Genomic DNA, 18,959 nt, shown 5'->3' with positions numbered 1-18,959 from the left:
TGCCCTCCCTCCACACATCCGCCAAGCTAGCTCTGTTCCTCCCTTCAAAGCCCTACTGAGAACTCACCTCCTCCAGGAGGGCTTCCAGACTGAGCCCCCTCCTTCCTCTCCCCCTCCTCCCCCTCCCCATCCCCCCAGCCTTACCTCCTTCCCCTCCCCACATCACCTGTATATATGTGTATATGTTTGTACATATTTATTACTGTATTTATTTTACTTGTACATATTTACTATTCTATTTGTTTTATTTTGTTAATAGGCTTTGTTTTGTTGTCCATCTCCCCCTTCTAGACTGTGAACCTGCTGTTGGGTAGGGACCGTCTCTATATGTTGCCAACTTGTACTTCCCAAGTTCCTAGTACAGTGCTCTGCACACAGTAAGCGCTCAGTAAATACGATTGAATGAATGAATACATACCATTTCGAGACTGTAAGCTTGTTGTGAGTAAGAAATTGTTAAGCATAGTTCAAGCTGCTAGGTCACTCTTTTTGGGAAGCACCATGGTGTGGTGGATAGATCTTAGGCCTGGGAATCTGGAGGTCTTGGGTTCTAATCCCAGCTCTGCCACTTGTCTGCTGTGTGACCTTGGACAAGTCATTTCACTTCTATGTGCCTAAATTACCTCATTTGTGAAGTGGGGATTGAGACTTTGAACTCCGCACGGGACAGGGACTGTGTCAACTCGATTTGCTTGTATCCACCGCAGCACTTAGTACAGTGTCTGGCACATAGTAAGTGCTTAACAAATACCATAATCATTATGGAATTATGGTGCTTTTTAGAATGAATATGATTGAATGAATATTATTATTACTAATTCATATTTATTGTTCCACTGTACTCTTCCAAGTGCTTAGTACAGTGCTCTGCACACAGTAAGCACTCAATAGATATGATTGAATTATTGAATGAATATTCATAATGTATATATACTAATATCTGTCTTCCCCTCTAAACTGTAAGCTCATTGTGGGCAGGGAATATATTTACCAATTCTGTTGTATTGTACTCTATCAAGCACTTAGTACAGTGCTCTGCACACAGTAAGCGCTCAATAAATACAGTTGATTAAAACCATCTCCACAAACTAAACGGTTTGGCATGTGTGGTGAAGCAGCAAGCCTCATTGCCAGCCTATACAGCAGAATGGTTCAAGAATAGATCCCTATCATCTAATTCCATCTCTGTTTCCAATTTTTGATCCTTTGAATGTAATTTTTAAATTTCATCCTTCTTACCTTTTCCCCCTCCTTCCAGATTTCCCTAGACACTGCTTCAAAGGTGGCTGAAATACCTGCCCATTAGAAATCAAAACCTAACAAGTTTTTAAATTCTACTTGGTGGACTTAATGGATATCTGACACCACTTCATGATTAAGTAGTATAGAAGAAACCCAGGCATGAACCTTGGTTTTCATTATAATTTTCTCTGAGCAGCCCTTACTCTCTGATATTTATTAACACCATCATAAGCCTATTTGAAAAAGACTTGATTAATTATGCTGCAGGTAGTTTTCATTCTGCATTAGTATTTCCTTAGGTGGATTTTCTTTCCTTCCAGAGTAGAATTTACCTAGAACAATACCATTATTATTATGGAATTATGGTATTTTTTAGAATGAATATGATTGAATGAATATTATTATTACTAATTCATATTTATTGTTATACTGTACTCTTCCAAGTGCTTAGCACAGTGCTCTGCACACAGTAAGCACTTGATATAATTGAATTATTGAATGAATATTCATAATGTATTTATACTAATATTTGTGGCTCAGTGGAAAGAGCCCGGGCTTTGGAGTCAGAGGTCTTGGGTTCAAATCCCGACTCTGCCAATTGTCAGCTATGTGACTTTGGGCAAGTCACTTCACTTATCTGGGCCCGAGTTCCCTCATCTGTAAAATGGGGATTAAGACTGAGCCCCCCGTGGGACAACCTGATCACCTTGTATCCTCCCCAGCGCTTAGAACAGTGTTTTACACATAGTAAGCGCTTAATAAATGCCATCATTATAAAAATGCTAATTACCTTCCTCATTAGCTTGCTTACTTTATCATCCAAGCTCATGATTAGTCCATGCATTGAGAGGCAGTGGTTAAAAAGCAAAGACACTAGTATATAGCATCTTTACTTTTAATGTGAACTTAGAGCATTATCTTCTCTGATTTCGTTTTCTTACTTTAATTCCGTTGTTTTCCTACTACTGTTTGAGATCATACTTTATGTGAGGGGTTGCTTTCAAATTTTTGGTTCATTCTCCCCCTTGTTGACTTCTCTGCCTCTAGCTTCTGCTAAAATTCACCAATTTTTACTAAAATTGCTTTCCATGTCCATCTCCAGAACTGCAGCAAAGGTATGGTGGGCATTGCAAATGCTTAGATGATGATGATGATAATTGTGATGTTTGTTAAGCACTTCCTCTGTGCCAGGCACCGTACTGAGCACTGGGGTAGACACAAGGTAACAATAGCAAAACTCACATCAGGCTCACAGTCTTAATCCCCGTTTTCCAGATGAGGTAACTGAGGCCCAGAGAAATGAAGTGACTTGCCTATCCACTAAATCACGTTGCTTCTCTAGATGAACAGGGTGTCTTAAAAGATAAGCCCTAGGGCATCTGTTTCCACACTTCCTTATGTCCTCATCTTCCTAAGACTTAGCACATCTTGTCCCCATTGGGCAACAGCCCCTAAAGTAGAACCCTGTGCACCAGGAGCTAAGATGTCTCAGGATAACCCATTCATGTTATTTTACCCTTCACTTCTCATTACTGCATTATACTAATAAGCTCTTGGGAGAATGCAGTGCAAAAGAGTTGGTAGCCCTGCTGCTCACTAGGGGCTTACATTCTACAGGGGAACGTAGATATTAAAATAGATTATGGATGGGGGAAATGGGAGAAATAGGAATTGGTACAGAAGTTCTGGGGGTGGGGTGAAAACCAAGTGCTTTTCGGTACAGATCCAATTGCATAGGTGACAGTAGGGAAGGCACATAGAAATGAGGGCGTAGTCTGGGAAGGCCTCTTGGAGGAGATGTGATTTTTAAGATGGCTTTAAAAGTGAGGGGAGTGGTGGTCTCTTGGATACGAAGGGGGTGGGGGTTATCAATCAGTCGTATTTTTTGAGTGCTTATTGCGTGCAGAGTGCTTATTGTGCTTACTGTTCTAAGCCTTGGGAGAGTACAGTATAACAGTTGGCAGACAAATTTCCCCATCACAAAGTGCTTAAAGTCTAAAAGGGGGAATTTCCAGGCCAAAGGAAGGACATCCGATTTCCTTCACTCTGTAGGTCAAATCCAGTCTCTGTTCAAGGTCTTCTATCAACTTGTCCTATGCCTGTCCAGTCTCATCTCCTGCTGTCTCCAAAGCCACAAGCTTCCATTCTAAACTCATTCCTTTGTGACTGTCCCGACACTCATTCTTTCCTTTCTTGCCTCCAAACTTCCCAAATGGTAAGGCCAGGTATTCCAATGTGCATAATTCCTCCCTCCTTCCACCTGTGCACCAACCAATCTTTCTTCCCTCCTTAAAAGTGAAGTTGTAGATCCTCTAGCTGCGCAGGATTGGTCCTGTCTTCTCTTGAACCCTTCTTTGATGAACCCATGTCCTAAGCAGTTTGGCTTATTGGAAAGAGTCCCGACTCCCAGTACATATTGGCAGTCAGAGGACGTGGGTTCTAATCCCTACTCTGCCACTTGTCTGCTATGTGACCTTGGGCAAGTCACTAACTTCTCTGTGCTTCAGTTACCTCATCTGTAAAATGGGGATTAAGACTGTGAGCCCCACGTGGTACAACCTGATGACCTTGTATCTACCCCTGTGCTTAGAACAGTGCTTGGCACATAGTAAGCGCTTAACAAATGCCATCATTATTATTGTTACCCACTTTTCAAATAATTACATATAGTTAGGTTGCCTGGACATTGCCCCCACATGCTTATTACTATGCCTTCTGTCTGGTTGTTGCTCAGTTAGGGCTTGTTGACTGTCTGACCTTTAAGTGTCCCCCCAATATCCAGTGGTGTGCAGAGCAGAATAATGTGTGAGTAGTGATGTTTGATGATACTTTTCTTCATGACACACTTTGACTTTGTAGGATGAAAGTTCCATTGAAAGCGATGAGTTTGATATGAGTGATTCTACCAGGATGTCAGCCGTTAATTCTGACCTCAGTTCCAACCTTGAAGAAAGAATGCAAAGTCCTCAGACACTTCATGGCCAGCAGGATGGTAAGTCTTCCCATTTGTAAAGCAATCGCAGAGAGATAATTGGTCATTTTAGGTGTCTTGTCTTTGGTGAGAACCAATTTCAAGCTTCCCTTATGGATTTATCTGTTCCTGTGGTAGCTATCATTATACCTAGAAATTTAGATGGAGATGTTATTCACTTGGTAGTTTGGGTATCAGCAAGCCTTTATTGAAACATTCATCGATTCAAGAAGAATCTGAAATGTACATATCAAATTTATATGTTTAGTGACTGTTCATATAACGTAATGATCTACAGTTTTGCGTACTTTTACCCTTTGAGGACTATCACTGCTCATTTTTATGAAAATGTGTATTTCTCAGTTCAGTACATGTGTCCTGTATGTTTTCTAGGCACAACACAAACTCGGGATGATTTTTAAAATGTTTTTCTTCAAACAACCATATCTATTTGTGAAAACTAATTAGGATAAACACAATTGGTAGTTAACACTGCAAGACCCTGGATCTTCTCCTCCCTCCTTACCCTTTTAATGCGCTTAACATGAAGTAGCACATATCTTGTGATTTTTGTGTTTCCACCCAAAGATAGTATGAAGGTTTGGTGGCTCTTGCTTAATTCAGCAGTCAGGCTTCACAACCAGAAATTCAGTCTATAGTCATCATCCCACGGTGTAAAATTTTAAGTTGAATAAATTGAATGCAGTTATTTCAGAATTTAGGATTCTTTTTATGCCAAATTTTCTTAAGCCTTTAGTTTTAATTGAAAGTGAAGATGAGGTATTTTCCATGTGGAGTGAAAGCCCCTTTCATTTCTGTTGCCCGAAGTAATGAAGGCAGTCATAGTGATGGCAATCATCGTGATGGTGGTTTTACCCTCATTTGATTTTTGGCAGCAGATGTGGCAGGGGTCTGTTATGGGAAAGGAAATTCCTAGAGGTTCCTCTTGTCTTCTTTCACTAGCTTTGAGTTTTTGCTTGCCTGAAGTATGTACAGTAAAATACAGAATGGAGTCCTCTGGTTTAGAAACTGTAATCTTGGTAGAAGAAAAATTACATGTGCAAGTAATTGTGCCATCCTTTTGCCAATCATGGGTGAAGTGTGCATGTAAATAATGGCATTTGTTAAGTGCTTACTATGTGCCAAGCACTGTTCTAAGCGCTGGGGACTAAGACGGTGAGCTTCATGTGGAACAGGGACTGTAGCCGATCTGATCGCCTTGGATCTATCCCAGTGCTTAGTAATAATAATAATGATGGTAATTGTTAAGCACTTACTATGTTCAAAGCACTGTTCTAAGTGCTGGGGAGGTTACAAGGTGATCAGGCTGTCCCACAGGGGGCTCACAGTTTTAATCCCCATTTTACAGATGAGGGAACTGAGGCCCAGAGAAGTTAAATGACTTGTCCAAAGTCACACAGCTGACAGCTGGCGGAGCCAGTATTTAAACCCATGACCTCTGACTCCAAAGCCCGTGCTCTTTCCACTGAGCCACGCTGTAAATGAAGTGCCTAATATTACCAACAATTGGTAAACGGCATAGCCTTCCCCCAACATAAGGAATAAAGAAATTTCCACTGCATTTCTCAGTCAGTATTGCTTAGCTAGTTTTATCAGGCACAGTCTGTTAAAGGAGTTGACAGCAGGAAATTCTGGTTAAGGAATTCCTTGGTAGAGTACTCCCTGTGGCCTGGAAAGGAGAGGAAAAGGTTCAATATAGGTGCTTTACACATGCTTTACTCCTTTCCATTTCGGGCATCTTTTTCCTCCCCTCTTTTACCTCTAGCTTGTTTCCTTGGGCATACTTCTTGAAGAGCCATCTTATAAAGTGTAGCAGAAGATGAGCAATCTTAACATTTTATTGATAATTGAGCATAAAATGCCAGCAGGATTACCAGCCCCCAGTGAACATAAGAGCAACCAAAGTGAGCAAGCAGAGATGGGCATGAGATTGGGGGGAGTAAATATTTACCCAAACATACCTCCCAGAGGTGGGGCATGGTGTCCACGGTGGCTATGCTGAATTCTGGCCCAGGTAATAGGTTGCATTTTGACCATCAACTGATCTTTTTGCTACTTCATTCCTGTTGGCTCCCTTGAGTTCTCCCATCTTTCAAAAAAACAGCAAGAAACAGAGCAGCAGAAATGAATAGGAGAAGACGACCCAGCCTCTACCTCGGTCACTGTAGCCTTAATGATCTCTGCACCTGCAGGCTTCATCCCAAGGCATGGAAGGAGGCAAGTACAGTATGTTTACTCACTCTCCAGCCCTCTTGCTCCAAAGCAGGCACTCTGTGCCGTAGGGCTGAATAGAGGAAAGAGTAGCTTCCTTCTAGAATTATACGTCTTGGTCATCTTATTTTCATGGCTTTGTAGGGAGAAAACTTGAATTTTTGTTGAGTGAATTTTCTTATATGCAGAAACTCTACTGACCAGCTGTGGTCCAGGATTCCAGTATCAATCAGTGGAATTTATTGAGCTCTTGCTATGTGCAGAGCACTGTATCAAGTGTTTGATATAATACAGTAAAATTGGTAGATGATATCCCTGCCCACAGGGAGTTTATAGTCTATAGGGGAAGACAACCATTAAAGTAGATTAGTGATAGGGGAAATATAGTATAGGAATATTTACATAAGTGCTGTGGGGCTGGGGTATGTAACAAGGTTCTAAGGAGTACATAGACCAGTGCATAGTTGATGCAGAAAGGAGGGTGGATAAGAGAAATAATGGGCTTATTCTGGGAAGGTCTCTTGGAGGAAATGTGATTTTTTAGGAGGGCTTTGAAGGTGGGGAGAGTGGTGAACTGTTGGGTATGAAGGGGGAGAGAGTTCCAGGCTCAAGAGAGTACATGGGCTAGAGGTTGGTGGCAGAAAAGATGGAATTGAGATATACAGAGAATAGGTTGGTGTTAAGTAGAGTGTGCGGGTTGGGTTGTAGCAGGAGATCGGCAAAGATAGGTAGGAGGGAGAGAGCTAATTGAGTGCCATCAAACCAACAGTAAGGAATTTCTGTTTAGTGCAGAAGTGGAAGGGCCACCACTGGAGGTTTTTGAGAAGTTTCAAGGTAGAGACTGAAGAGTTTATCAGAAAAACAATCATCAGGCAGCAAAGTGAAGTATAGACTGGAGAGGCAAGAGATAGGATGTAGGGATGTCAGTGAGCAGGCTGATGCATTAGTCAAGGTGGGAAATGATGAGTGCTTGGATCAGCATGGTAGCTGTTGGGATGGAGAGGAAAGAGCTGAGTCTAGAGCTCTGAAGATAAAACCCACAAGATTTCATGACAGATCAAATGGATGGAGTTAAATGAGAGAGAAGACTCCAGAGTAATACCAAGGTAACAGGTTTATGAGATGGAGAGGAGGGAGTGCTGTCTACAGTGATAGGCAGGTTCGGTGAAGGACAGGGTTTGTGTGGGAAGATGAGGAGCTCTGTTTCGGGCATCTTAAATTTGGGGCATCAATGGGAGGAGAGGAGGAAATGTGAGACTGCCGAGAAGGAGAGCGCTGAGGGCTGGAGAGATGGATTAGTGACAGAAAACTAAATATCCTTATGGAAACAATGTCATGTTAAAAAAAACTCTAAAGGTGTAATGGAATTTAAGGGGAAACTATATGAAACCAATTCAGAAACATAAGGGGGAGTAAATGGAGCTTTTTGAATTTGTAAGCCCCAAATCTTTCTCGCTTGGAACCAGTAAATTATGTTGTTGGGTTTTTTTGTTGGTTTTTTTTTGCATGGTAAAATTTTCTTTAATGATAAACATTGAACTGCTTCTCTGAGTTCAAAACAAAGATTATCGTTGACACTATGACAATTATAATACAGCATTAACACAGCCAGAAAGGCAATGAGAAAAGAAAGCATTTCATATAAATAATGTGCATGCATTCTTCTATGCTCCTTTCAGAATAAGCTTATGATGAGAAATTTCAGAACAATATTTTGATGTCAGAATAAGCATTATCCATTACTATTTCCAAGAAAATTAGTATTTTTTCAGTTTTGCATAGTGTCATGAAACTTATCAAAGAGAATGTGGAATTCAGCATTATTGTTCTGCCTTTAGTGCCTAGATTTGCCCGTTCTAGATATCTGCTGTGGTTTACACTTTGATGTAAATTCTGCTGTTAGATCAATCAATCAATCAATCGTATTTATTGAGCGCTTACTATGTGCAGAGCACTGTACTAAGCGCTTGGGAAGTACAAATTGGCAACACATAGAGACAGTCCCTACCCAACAGTGGGCTCACAGTCTAAAAGGGGGAGACAGAGAACAGAACCAAACATACCAACAAAATAAAATAAATAGGATAGAAATGTACAAGTAAAATAAATAAATAAATAGAGTAATAAATATGTACAACCATGTATATATATATACAGGTGCTGTGGGGAAGGGAAGGAGGTAAGATGGGGGGATGGAGAGGGGGACGAGGGGGAGAGGAAGGAAGGGGCTCAGTCTGGGAAGGCCTCCTGGAGGAGGTGAGCTCCCAGCAGGGCCTTGAAGGGAGGAAGAGAGCTAGCTTGGCAGAGGGGCAGAGGGAGGGCATTCCAGGCCCGGGGGATGACGTGGGCCGGGAGTCGACGGCGGGACAGGCGAGAACGAGGTACAGTGAGGAGATTAGCGGTGGAGGAGCGGAGGTTGCGGGCTGGGCTGGAGAAGGAGAGAAGGGAGGTGAGGTAGGAGGGGGCGAGGTGATGGAGAGCCTTGAAGCCCAGGGTGAGGAGTTTCTGCCTGATGCGCAGATTGATTGGTAGCCACTGGAGATTTTTGAGGAGGGGAGTAATATGCCCGGAGCGTTTCTGGACAAAGATAATCCGGGCAGCAGCATGAAGTATGGGTTGAAGTGGAGAGAGACACGAGGATGGGAGATCAGAGAGAAGACTGGTGCAGTAGTCCAGACGGGATAGGATGAGAGCTTGAATGAGCAGGGTAGCAGTTTGGATGGAGAGGAAAGGGCGGATCTTGGCAATGTTGCGGAGCTGAGACCGGCAGGTTTTGGTGACGGCTTGGATGTGAGGGGTGAATGAGAGAGCGGAGTCGAGGATGACACCAAGGTTGCGGGCTTGTGAGACGGGAAGGATGGTAGTGCTGTCAACAGAGATGGGAAAGTCAGGGAGAGGACAAGGTTTGGGAGGGAAGACAAGGAGCTCAGTCTTCGACATGTTGAGCTTTAGGTGGCGGGCGGACATCCAGATGGAGATGTCCTGAAGGCAGGAGGAGATGCGAGCCCGGAGGGAGGGGGAGAGAGCAGGGGCAGAAATGTAGATCTGGGTGTCATCAGCGTAGAGATGATAGTTGAAGCCGTGGGAGCGAATGAGGTCACCAAGGGAGTGAGTGTAGATTGAGAACAGAAGGGGACCAAGCACTGAACCTTGGGGAACCCCCACAGTAAGAGGATGGGAGGGGGAGGAGGAGCCTGCAAAAGAGACTGAGAAAGAACGACCGGAGAGATAAGAGGAGAACCAGGAGAGGACGGAGTCTGTGAAGCCAAGGTCAGATAGCGTGTTGAGGAGAAGGGGGTGGTCCACAGTGTCAAAGGCAGATAGATATGGGTAGGCAGAGGCAAAGAACCCCACAGTAGGTTGGGTGGTGGTGGCCAGCAGGGTACAGGGCTGTTGGTTCCACTTCAGGAGTGATTGGAGCTACCAGGGAGACACCTTGAGCAAGGGGTGCTGATTGCTGAGATTACAAAACTTGGGCCTGCATGGCTGGGGTTGTACAGAGAGCAGTGAGTTGGGCAAGCCCCAGGGCCAGGACCCAGGTCTCCAGCCCCTGGGAGGGCCCCAGGCAGGGCTAAGGAGGCAGTTTCCTTTCCCAGCCCACCGGCAGTAGCACCTGACTTCAGCAAGTGCCCCGGGCATGGAGGGAGGGCCAGCAGCAGAATTGGTGGAACTCAGGTGAGGGCACCAAGGGAGGGGTGTCAGAGCTAGACAGAGGAAAGCAAGCGGGGAAGTGGCAGGGCCAGATCCCAGAGGTCCAGGCACCAGCGACCTGGGTGACAGTTTCGTATCCCCGATCCACCAGAAGTAGCTGTTGAGGTGGTGGACGCCGTGTATAGACAGAGTTGGGTAGAGAGCAGCGAGGGATTAGGGTCAAAAATTGTCCCCTACCATTTGAGGCAACGGCCCAGATGTCCAGCCATTGAGAGGACCCTAGCCAGAACTCTGGCATCATTTTCCTTCCTTCCCCTGCTGGCCCACTGCATCGAATATTGCATCGACGGTACCACACCCATCACTGGTGAACAAAGTATACCAGAAAGATGACGATAATGGGGGGTGGCTAAGATAGTCAGGAAATCAATCAATCAATCAATCCTATTTATTGAGCGCTTACTGTGTGCAGAGCACTGTACTAAGCGCTTGGGAAGTACAAATTGGCAACATATAGAGACAGTCCCTACCCAACAGTGGGCTCACAGTCTAAAAGGGGGAGACAAAACCAAACATACTAACAAAATAAAATAGAATAGATATGTACAAGTAAAATAAATAGAGTAATAAATATGTACAAACATATATACATATATACAGGTGCTGTGGGGAAGGAGGTAAGATGGGGGGGATGGAGAGGGGGACGAGGGGGGGAAGGAAGGAAGGGGCTCAGTCTGGGAAGGCCTCCTGGAGGAGGTGAGCTCTCAGTAGGGCCGTCTTTAGGGATAGTGGCTGAGAAGAGACAAGGGCCAGGGCCTAGCAAAGAGGAATCTACAGTGTTAATTTTACTTAGGGCTTTCATCAGACGGGACTGGTTGTGGTACCGAACTTCACTAATTGTATGTAGGCCTGTGGGGAAATGCACCCCACGGCATAACCATTTATGATGCAGCCAAATTTTCAAGGAACATATTATGGCCTTGTCATGCGATATGCCTATATAAAGCGTTGTTTTTGTCCCTTACTGGCAGGAGAATGAAAGAGTTAAAGCGAGGTAGTAAGTTGTGGGAAACCAGGCAGTTGATAGTCTAGGCAAAACTGGCTAAAGCATTCTCGATACTCACTCATGTGCAGCCTTTGTGAGCATATTGTAGGGTCATTGCATTATATTGGTGCTTGATTTTATTCCTCCCACTGTTGCATTACTAATATTTTCTGTGTTCATATTTACATATGTGTTTTGACTTGGTCTCTAGCAACAAAAATGCTGTTAAATGTGAATTACCCATTTTGTAGACTTTGTCTTGAATTCTTAGTGGTCTTTGCCACTAGAGTACAATCATATTTTCTACCATCCCATCATTACCATCCCAGCTGCATAACTGTCACCTTTTTTATTATTGCCTTAAGCAATTGAATATGGTAGGTAATGACAAGAACAGTCTCAAATTGTTTACTGTGTTTACTTGTTAGCAACAAATGATTTTATGTTGGGTCTTGTGAGATTCCACTGTGTAAATTATACAGCCAACGAACACTTTCAGCCAATCACAACTCACCATAAAGAAAATGATCCTGAAATGAAGAATACCCAAATTCTTAATGACACTTCAGTTTATCTACTTGGTTATTTACTTTAAAATTACAAATCCATGAACTGTTAATGTGGCTTTAATTCCTCTCCAAATCAGTTATTGGATGAAACCAACAAAAAAAAAATCCTATAGAGATGACAGTAATATGACACAATCATTTTTAGCAACCATTTCTCCATATCAGTAATGTTTCTGACAGTATTTACCCAGAGTGTTGATGTTCCCACTTAATATTTGGGTTCAGTCAACCACAAATCTTGATTGACTACAAACCTTTAGCCTTATCTTTTTCTGGTGGAAGGAAGTTAGATAAATCCAAAGTGGGTCTTACCCAAGGACCTACTTTAAATGGGTGTGTTGTCTTCCATGCTAATACTATTGGGATGATTGTGAATGAAAAGACTACTGTCAGTCTATTGAGCGCTTACTGTGTGCAGAGCACTCTACTAAGCGCTTGGGAGAGTCTTATCTTGTCTTATGCTGTTGAGTCGTCTCCAACCCATAAGCGGCTCCATGGACCCATCTCTCCCAGTATGCCTCACTATCCATCTACAATCATTCCGGTAGTATAGCCATAAAGTTTTCTTGGAAAAAATACAGAAGTGCTTTACCATTGCTGTCTTTCGTGCAGTAAACTCGAGGCTCCGTCCTCGATTCTCTCCCATACTGCTGCTGCCCAGTACAGATGAGTTTTGACTTGCAGCAGATTGCCTTCCATTTGCTAGCCATTGCCCAAGCTAGGAATGGAACGGGTGTGCCTCTTCTTGACTTTCTGTCCCATAGCGGAGACTGGTAGAGTCCTGAAAACTCTCCAGGTGCGATCCTGAGAGGGATGCTTGGGAGAGTATAATATAACAATACAACAGACATGTTCCCTGCCCACAATGAGCTTACAGAGTAGCAGAAGCTTACCGTCTATAAGGAAAGCATCAGGAGAGGGATGCATCATCAGTTGTCCTTTCCACATTGACTACAAATGTAACCTTTCCGCAGGTTGTAGTTGCAGTGATTAGAAGGGTTTGTTGCTATTTTTAGCTATCTCTTTACTATATGGCATCGTAATGCCTTGTTCCAATGCATGACATTTCATCTTTTAATGTGATAGTAGTAATGGTATTTGCCCTCCTGACTGCAAAATGCAGTACTAACCACTTTGGAAAGTACATCAGAAACAAAAGATGTGTTACATGCCCACAAGGAACTTGTGATCTCTTGGAGATAGAGGAAATATTTACCTATAGATGAGCAGTAGGATTAAGCACTGTGGCCTAGTGGAAAGGGAATGGGCCTGGTAATCAAAGAGTCTGGGTTCTAATCCCATCTCTGCCACTTGCCTGCTGTGGGGCCCTGGAGCAAGTCAGTTAAATTCTCTGTACATGAGTTATGTCATATGTAAAATGGGGATTAGCTTGTATCTTCCCCAGCGCTTAGTAAAGTGCCCTGCAATGGGTTGGTAAATACCATAAAAAACAAAGATTTGATAGAGAGTAGAATGAATGTGCCAGTATAAAATATGAGAATAAATCATTGACTGCCAAGTGACTCTGCATACACACATAAATGCTGAGGATGGATTAAAAATATGTAAAGGGCTAGGATTAGGCCTTCTGTTTAGTCCTGTGCCTGTGTTTTTCTAGCTGTTGTGGTATTGTTAGTTAAGGCTTACTGTGGTGTTTGACTCTGTTTTGAGAAGCAGCATGGCTCAGTAGAAAGAGACCGGGCTTTGGAGTCAGAGGTCATGGGTTCAAATCCCGGCTCTGCCAATTGTCAGCTGTGTGACTTTGGGCAAGTCACTTAACTTCTCTGGGCCTCAGTTCCCTCATCTGTAAAATGGGGATGAAGACTGTGAGCCCCTTGTGGGACAATCTGATCACCTTGTATCCTCCCCAGCACTTAGAACGGTGCTTTGCACATAGTAAGTGCTTAACAAATGCCATTATTATATTATTATTATTATTATTATTATTTTGATGCTTCTAGCTAGTCTCCCCAAAGGTAAGTAGACTATTCCAGTTTATATTGTTAGAGTAGGCTGCTTCCTGGCCCCAGTGAAAATCTTCTGCTGCCTGTAGGCTGGTAAATGACCTTGTTTTTTTTTTTGTTTGTTTCTGATTTCAAATTAACCATCAGTCCCAAGTGTTTCCTTGACTCTGCTAGGTGGTTCTTACCTTGCGTGTTTGCTTAAGTGTCAATCTCCATGTTGATGGCAGTAATTTGTATTGTAGAATCCTCGCTTTAGAGAAGTAAATCAAGGTAGTACCTCAGAAGTGAACTGACTTTAGCACCGCTTGCAAATTTTAAAATACAATTCGATGATCATAGTCGTTCCAAGTGTCATTAAATGAAAGGGAAATCAATTCTGGATTTTCTTTAAAATTATTAAGCAAGGAAGGCAAAAATACATAATAGTGATTTTCTGTGGTTATCACCGACCCTTGCAAAGTGGTCTTTGGATAGTTTCATCAACAGCTGTTATTGTCTCCAATTTATGTTTTCATTCCTTAGAATTTTTTTTCCCAACAGAAGAATGGAAATCAAGGCCACCTCAGGCTTCAGTGGCAAAGTAAAGACTTCAGAAAACCATGTTGATGTGATCCCCTTTGTATCTTCCCCTCACAGGCGAGAGGTTGAGCTAAGGCAGGATGAGGGGAAAAAAGGGGAAATAAAAGAGTATCACTGGCTAAATATTTGGGGAAATAATGTTTGCCCTACTGGGGGTGTGGCATCTGAAAGAGAAGGCTAGGGCCATACAAGCCACCAGAGCAGAGGTGATTTCTTATTTAGTGGTCAAAACCACTGGGCCCCATCTTGGAATATTATTGCATGGGGGTTGGATGAAAGGTTGGGATCACTCCTCTCAGCACCAAGTTGCCCCATGTTAGGTGAAAACTAAGAAGCAGAGCAAGGCTTAGTGGAAAGAGCACAGGCTTGGGAGTTGGAGGACATGGGTTCTAATCCCAGCTCTGCCACTTGTCCGCTGTGTGACTTTGAGCAAGCCACTTAACTTCTCAGTGCCTCAGTTACCTCTCCTGTAAAATGGGGATGAAGACTGTGAGTCCCACGTGTGACAACCTGATTACCTTGTACCTACCCCAGTGCTTAGAACAGTGCTTGACACCTAGTAAGTGCTTAGCAAATACCATCCACCATTACTATTACTAGACTGCTTGATGCGAAGAGTCAGGGGTTTCTGCCAGTTTTCAGCCCTATTTCCTCTCATTGTGGCTGCAAGAGTGGAGAAAGTGCTAGTGTTTGGGGGGCCAGATTAGGTCCTTTTCCCACTGGGGACAAAAGCCCCTTGTGTAGTTAGAAGAGTTGGTGGGGGTCTCCTCATTGGAGAATTCAAACATCATTATCAACTTGCCCCAGGCCCCCGGAAGCTGACAGATCAGATTTAAATGTGATTCTTTTCCAGCAATCAGCATAATTATCATTTATTCTGAGTTTAATAGGATTGGGTTTACACTTCCTCTTTCTTAAAAAAAAAAAAGGCTTTGAAGCTCTTCCTTGCTAATAGTAGTACTGATTAACTTGAGTGGGAGAGAGTTTCTCACTTTTTCTAGCTTTAAAGACAACTTTCTCATTTTTACTTTTTCTTCTTCCCATATTCAAATCTCCACAGAGAAAATCATCTCATTAAATTACTCGATTTTCCCCCCAAGCAGTGGTACACATGCAGAATTCCCGCTGCTATATAATTTAGAATATGTGCCTTAGAATTAGACAGGGATTTCATGGTGTCAGGGAGACTGTTGTTGGACTCAGGAGGAAGGTCCAAGAAGGATAAATGGTAGCCTGCTAATGGACTATCCATAGATGTAATTCTAAATAATATAAAAACCAAAATAATGTGCTGACATCCTCCAGTTCAAGGGGTTATGTTGAGATAAGAGCAATAATGAAAGTCAACTACTGTAGTTATATTTAAAATAATTGAATGAAGTGCATTTTGCTTATTTCAAATATTCAGGCAGAAACTATAGGCAATAATTGCTTAATCTCTGGAAGCATTTAATATTTCACTAAAATGCCAGATTTCTAAAATGTAAATCCTGGTCTTTTGAGATTCAATATATTTAATATTTTGGGTACGTGTGCAGATTTTTCCACAGTCTCAACATTTGTTTTTCTAAATACTCTTTTGGAAATTGCCTTATTTGATCTAGAGTATGTGTACACACACACGCATGCACGCGCGGGTGCCATGTGGGGGCAATTCTGTGAGATTAGTGCTCCATGAGGTAAAGTGTTTCCACTCATTCTGTGATATTTGGCCCCAAGGCATTTTCCCATTTCATACAAGTTGCCTACATCATATGCAACAAAATGACTTTCAGGAACATTTGATAAAATGAGAGGGATCAACTTGGAGGAATGGTCAAGTGTGTTGGGGTCATCAGTCTGTCATTTTGTTCATTATTTATTTATGGCCTGTTGACAGTCACGAAGCACTTCTCCCGGAAACCTCTCGCTTCTGCAAAGCACACTTGTTTGTGACAGACATTTTACTGAAACAGTTTAGAGCATGGACTTGATCATTGTGGTACTCAAGCACTTAATATGTGCCAAGCACTCTACTGAGCACTGGGGTAGATACAAGATAATCATATTGAACATAGTCCCTCTTCCACATTGGGCTCAGTCTGCGAAGAAGTGAGAACAGGCTTTGAATCCCCGTTTTACAGATGAGGAAACTGAGGCACAGAATTCAAGTGACTTGCCCAAGGTCATACGGCAGGCTAGTGGCAGAGCTGGGATTAGAACGCAGGTCCTTTGACTTCTAGGCCCGTTCTCTTTCCACTAAGCCCCACTGCTTCTACCTGTTTCTACTCTTAGGAATTTAGTTATGTCCTGGTAACACCAGTTAATTCTTTCCCTAGGAGTTGTAGGTATCGTTTAGATTTGCCATCACTAAGACTGTATCATCTCCCAGCTGCCGCCGCAACACTCTTGTGTTGTCTCCATTTCTCCTCCCAACCACCCTTGGCACTTGTGTATACACAGACTTACATTCTCAGCTATTTAAGTTCTAGTTTGCCCACGTGTTCATCTTTCCATTCAGTTCTTCCTCTCATCCGTAATGATTTTGTGGGTGTTCTGCACTAGACTGTAAACCTCTTGAGGGCAGGGATCACACCTTCTAACTCTGTTATCCTGTCCCAAGAGCTTAGAAGAGTGCTCTTGCACACTGTAGGCATTAAATAGGTAGTATTTATTTGTGGATCTGGCTACTTAGTTATAGGGCCAGGTTATAGCCCTCAAAAATTGGCTGTATTAGGGGGTAGGTTTTCCTGTAGACGTTCAAGCAATCAGTTAGGTTCCATTAGAGCCCTGACATGGTGGCCTAGCCCTATAGGGAAGTAAAAATTGAACTGTAGTCTTCCCCACACCAGTATCCCCTTGTTCCCTTCCCTTCCCCTGTTCCTGTAGTCTTTCTCGGCTCTCTCCTCTGTCTTTCCCAGTATACATATATTTAAAATAAAGATATAATGTATATTTTTATTTTAACTGATGCATGAATGCCCTGCTGACCCAGTATACGTATAATATATTTAAAATAGATATAATGTATATTTTTATTTAACATGAATGCCATGTTGAAGCCAGGTGCTGCCAAGCGGGCTGCCAGCTGGGACCTTCCCAATGGCTGGACACCTGCGTCCCAACTCCACTTCTTTGCCCCAGGCGGCAGAGAACTGGCTGAGTGTGACCTGGCTACCTTGGTTCTGCTGCTCTCTATCCAGCTCTGGCCAAGCGTTTGCCCGAGTTCAAATGCCCACGCTCCACAATCTCTGGTGCGGTCCCTTTAGGTCCTCCTCCTCTCCCGCTTCCCCTTTATTCCCCCCAGGGAGATTCTCCATGACTACTGAGAACTGTACTCCGGTCTTCTGGAGTCCTTTAATCCCTCTGTGGCCTGCTCCCACCTTCCCAGCCCCACAGCTTCGCCCCCCTCTCCCCCTCTTCTTCCCTGGTGCAAATGGAGCTCAGCTGCTCTTGGTCCCTATGCCTACAGCTGAGCAACTTCCCCTGTCACCAAGGAGACCAGTGAATAGCAGCCTCTGGCCAGAGGAACAGACCGGTCCAGAGCCATTTGCAGCAGCCAGTGGAGAGTCTCCAGGGAGTGGGGAGGGAGGACGTTGAGCAAAGAGGGATGTGGGGATGTTGACTCTGGGGGAAAGTACAAAGCCCTGGGTGGAGACCAGCCCAGAGCCCAGTGATGGGGAGGGGAGGTAACCCGATGTAAAAGGCTCCCTGCTGCTTCAGGCAAGGAGGTTGGGCTGAGACTCAGGGGTCTGGCCTTCCCTTCCCCACAGCACCTGTATATATGTATATATGTTTGTACATATTTATTACTCTATTTAGTTATTTATTTTACCTGTACATATCTATTCTATTTATTTTATTTTGTTAGTATGTTTGGTTTTGTTCTCTGTCTCCCCCTTTTTAGACTGTGAGCCCACTGTTGGGTAGGGACTGTCTCTATATGTTGCCAACTTGTACTTCCCAAGCGCTAGTACAGTGCTCTGCACACAGTAAGCGCTCAATAAATACGATTGATTGATTGGCCAGCGGCAGGAGCCAGGTTCCGGGTTGGGAGGTGGCAAGGAGAACTTTTCACAACAGGGTAGGGTGGGAACTGAACGGAGCAAAGAGAGAAGGATGGTGAGGGGTTTGATTTACTGGCAGGTGTTTTGGATGTAATTTCGGAGGCGGGGAGTACGGATCTTGGAGAATGGCAGCAGTTTGTGCAGGACAAGCAGTATGGTCCAATGGAAAGAGGATGGGCTTGGGAGTCAAAGGACCTGGGTTCTAATCCTGGCTCTGCTACTTGCCTGCTGGGTGACTTCGGGCAAGTCACTTATGTTTCCTATGCCTCGGTTATTCTCATCTGTACAACGGGGATTAAGACTGTGAACCCCATGTGGGACGTGGACTATGCCCAACTGATTGTCTTGTATAATAGTGATGGTATTTGTTAAGCGCTTCCTATGTGCCAAGCACTGTTCTAAGCACTGAGGTAGAGACAAGGTAATCGGCTTGCCCCATGTGGGACTCAGTCTTAATCCCCATTTTACAGATGAGGTAGTTGAGGCACAGAGAAGTTAAGTGGCTTCCTCAAGGTCACACACCAGACAAGTGTCTCTACCCCAGCACTTTCTATAGTGCCTGGCACAGAGTAAGGGCTTAAAGTGACTGGCACCTAGTCCTTTTAGACTGTGAGCCCACTGTTGGGTAGGGACTGTCTCTATTTGTTGCCAACTTTTACC

The 18,959-nt window shown here is 43.6% G+C and overlaps 1 protein-coding gene across 6 annotated transcripts in view; it reads left to right on the top strand.

The window, feature by feature from the left end:
• NOL4 (nucleolar protein 4) overlaps nt 1-18,959 on the top strand; it is a 252,054-nt gene that overhangs the window by 72,783 nt on the left and 160,312 nt on the right. For all 6 annotated transcript variants that reach the window (XM_038766654.1, XM_038766647.1, XM_038766648.1 and 3 more), the window contains one exon: nt 4,102-4,234. In XM_038766654.1, coding sequence (XP_038622582.1) covers nt 4,102-4,234 — 133 coding nt within the window. The remainder of the gene's footprint in view (nt 1-4,101; nt 4,235-18,959) is intronic.

The sequence above is a fragment of the Tachyglossus aculeatus genome, chromosome 25 (assembly GCF_015852505.1).
Source record: "Tachyglossus aculeatus isolate mTacAcu1 chromosome 25, mTacAcu1.pri, whole genome shotgun sequence".
In the NCBI taxonomy this organism is placed as follows: Eukaryota; Metazoa; Chordata; class Mammalia; order Monotremata; family Tachyglossidae; genus Tachyglossus; species Tachyglossus aculeatus.
The sequence above is the reverse complement of the archived record's forward strand: the minus strand, read 5'-3'. Positions and strand labels throughout refer to the sequence as shown.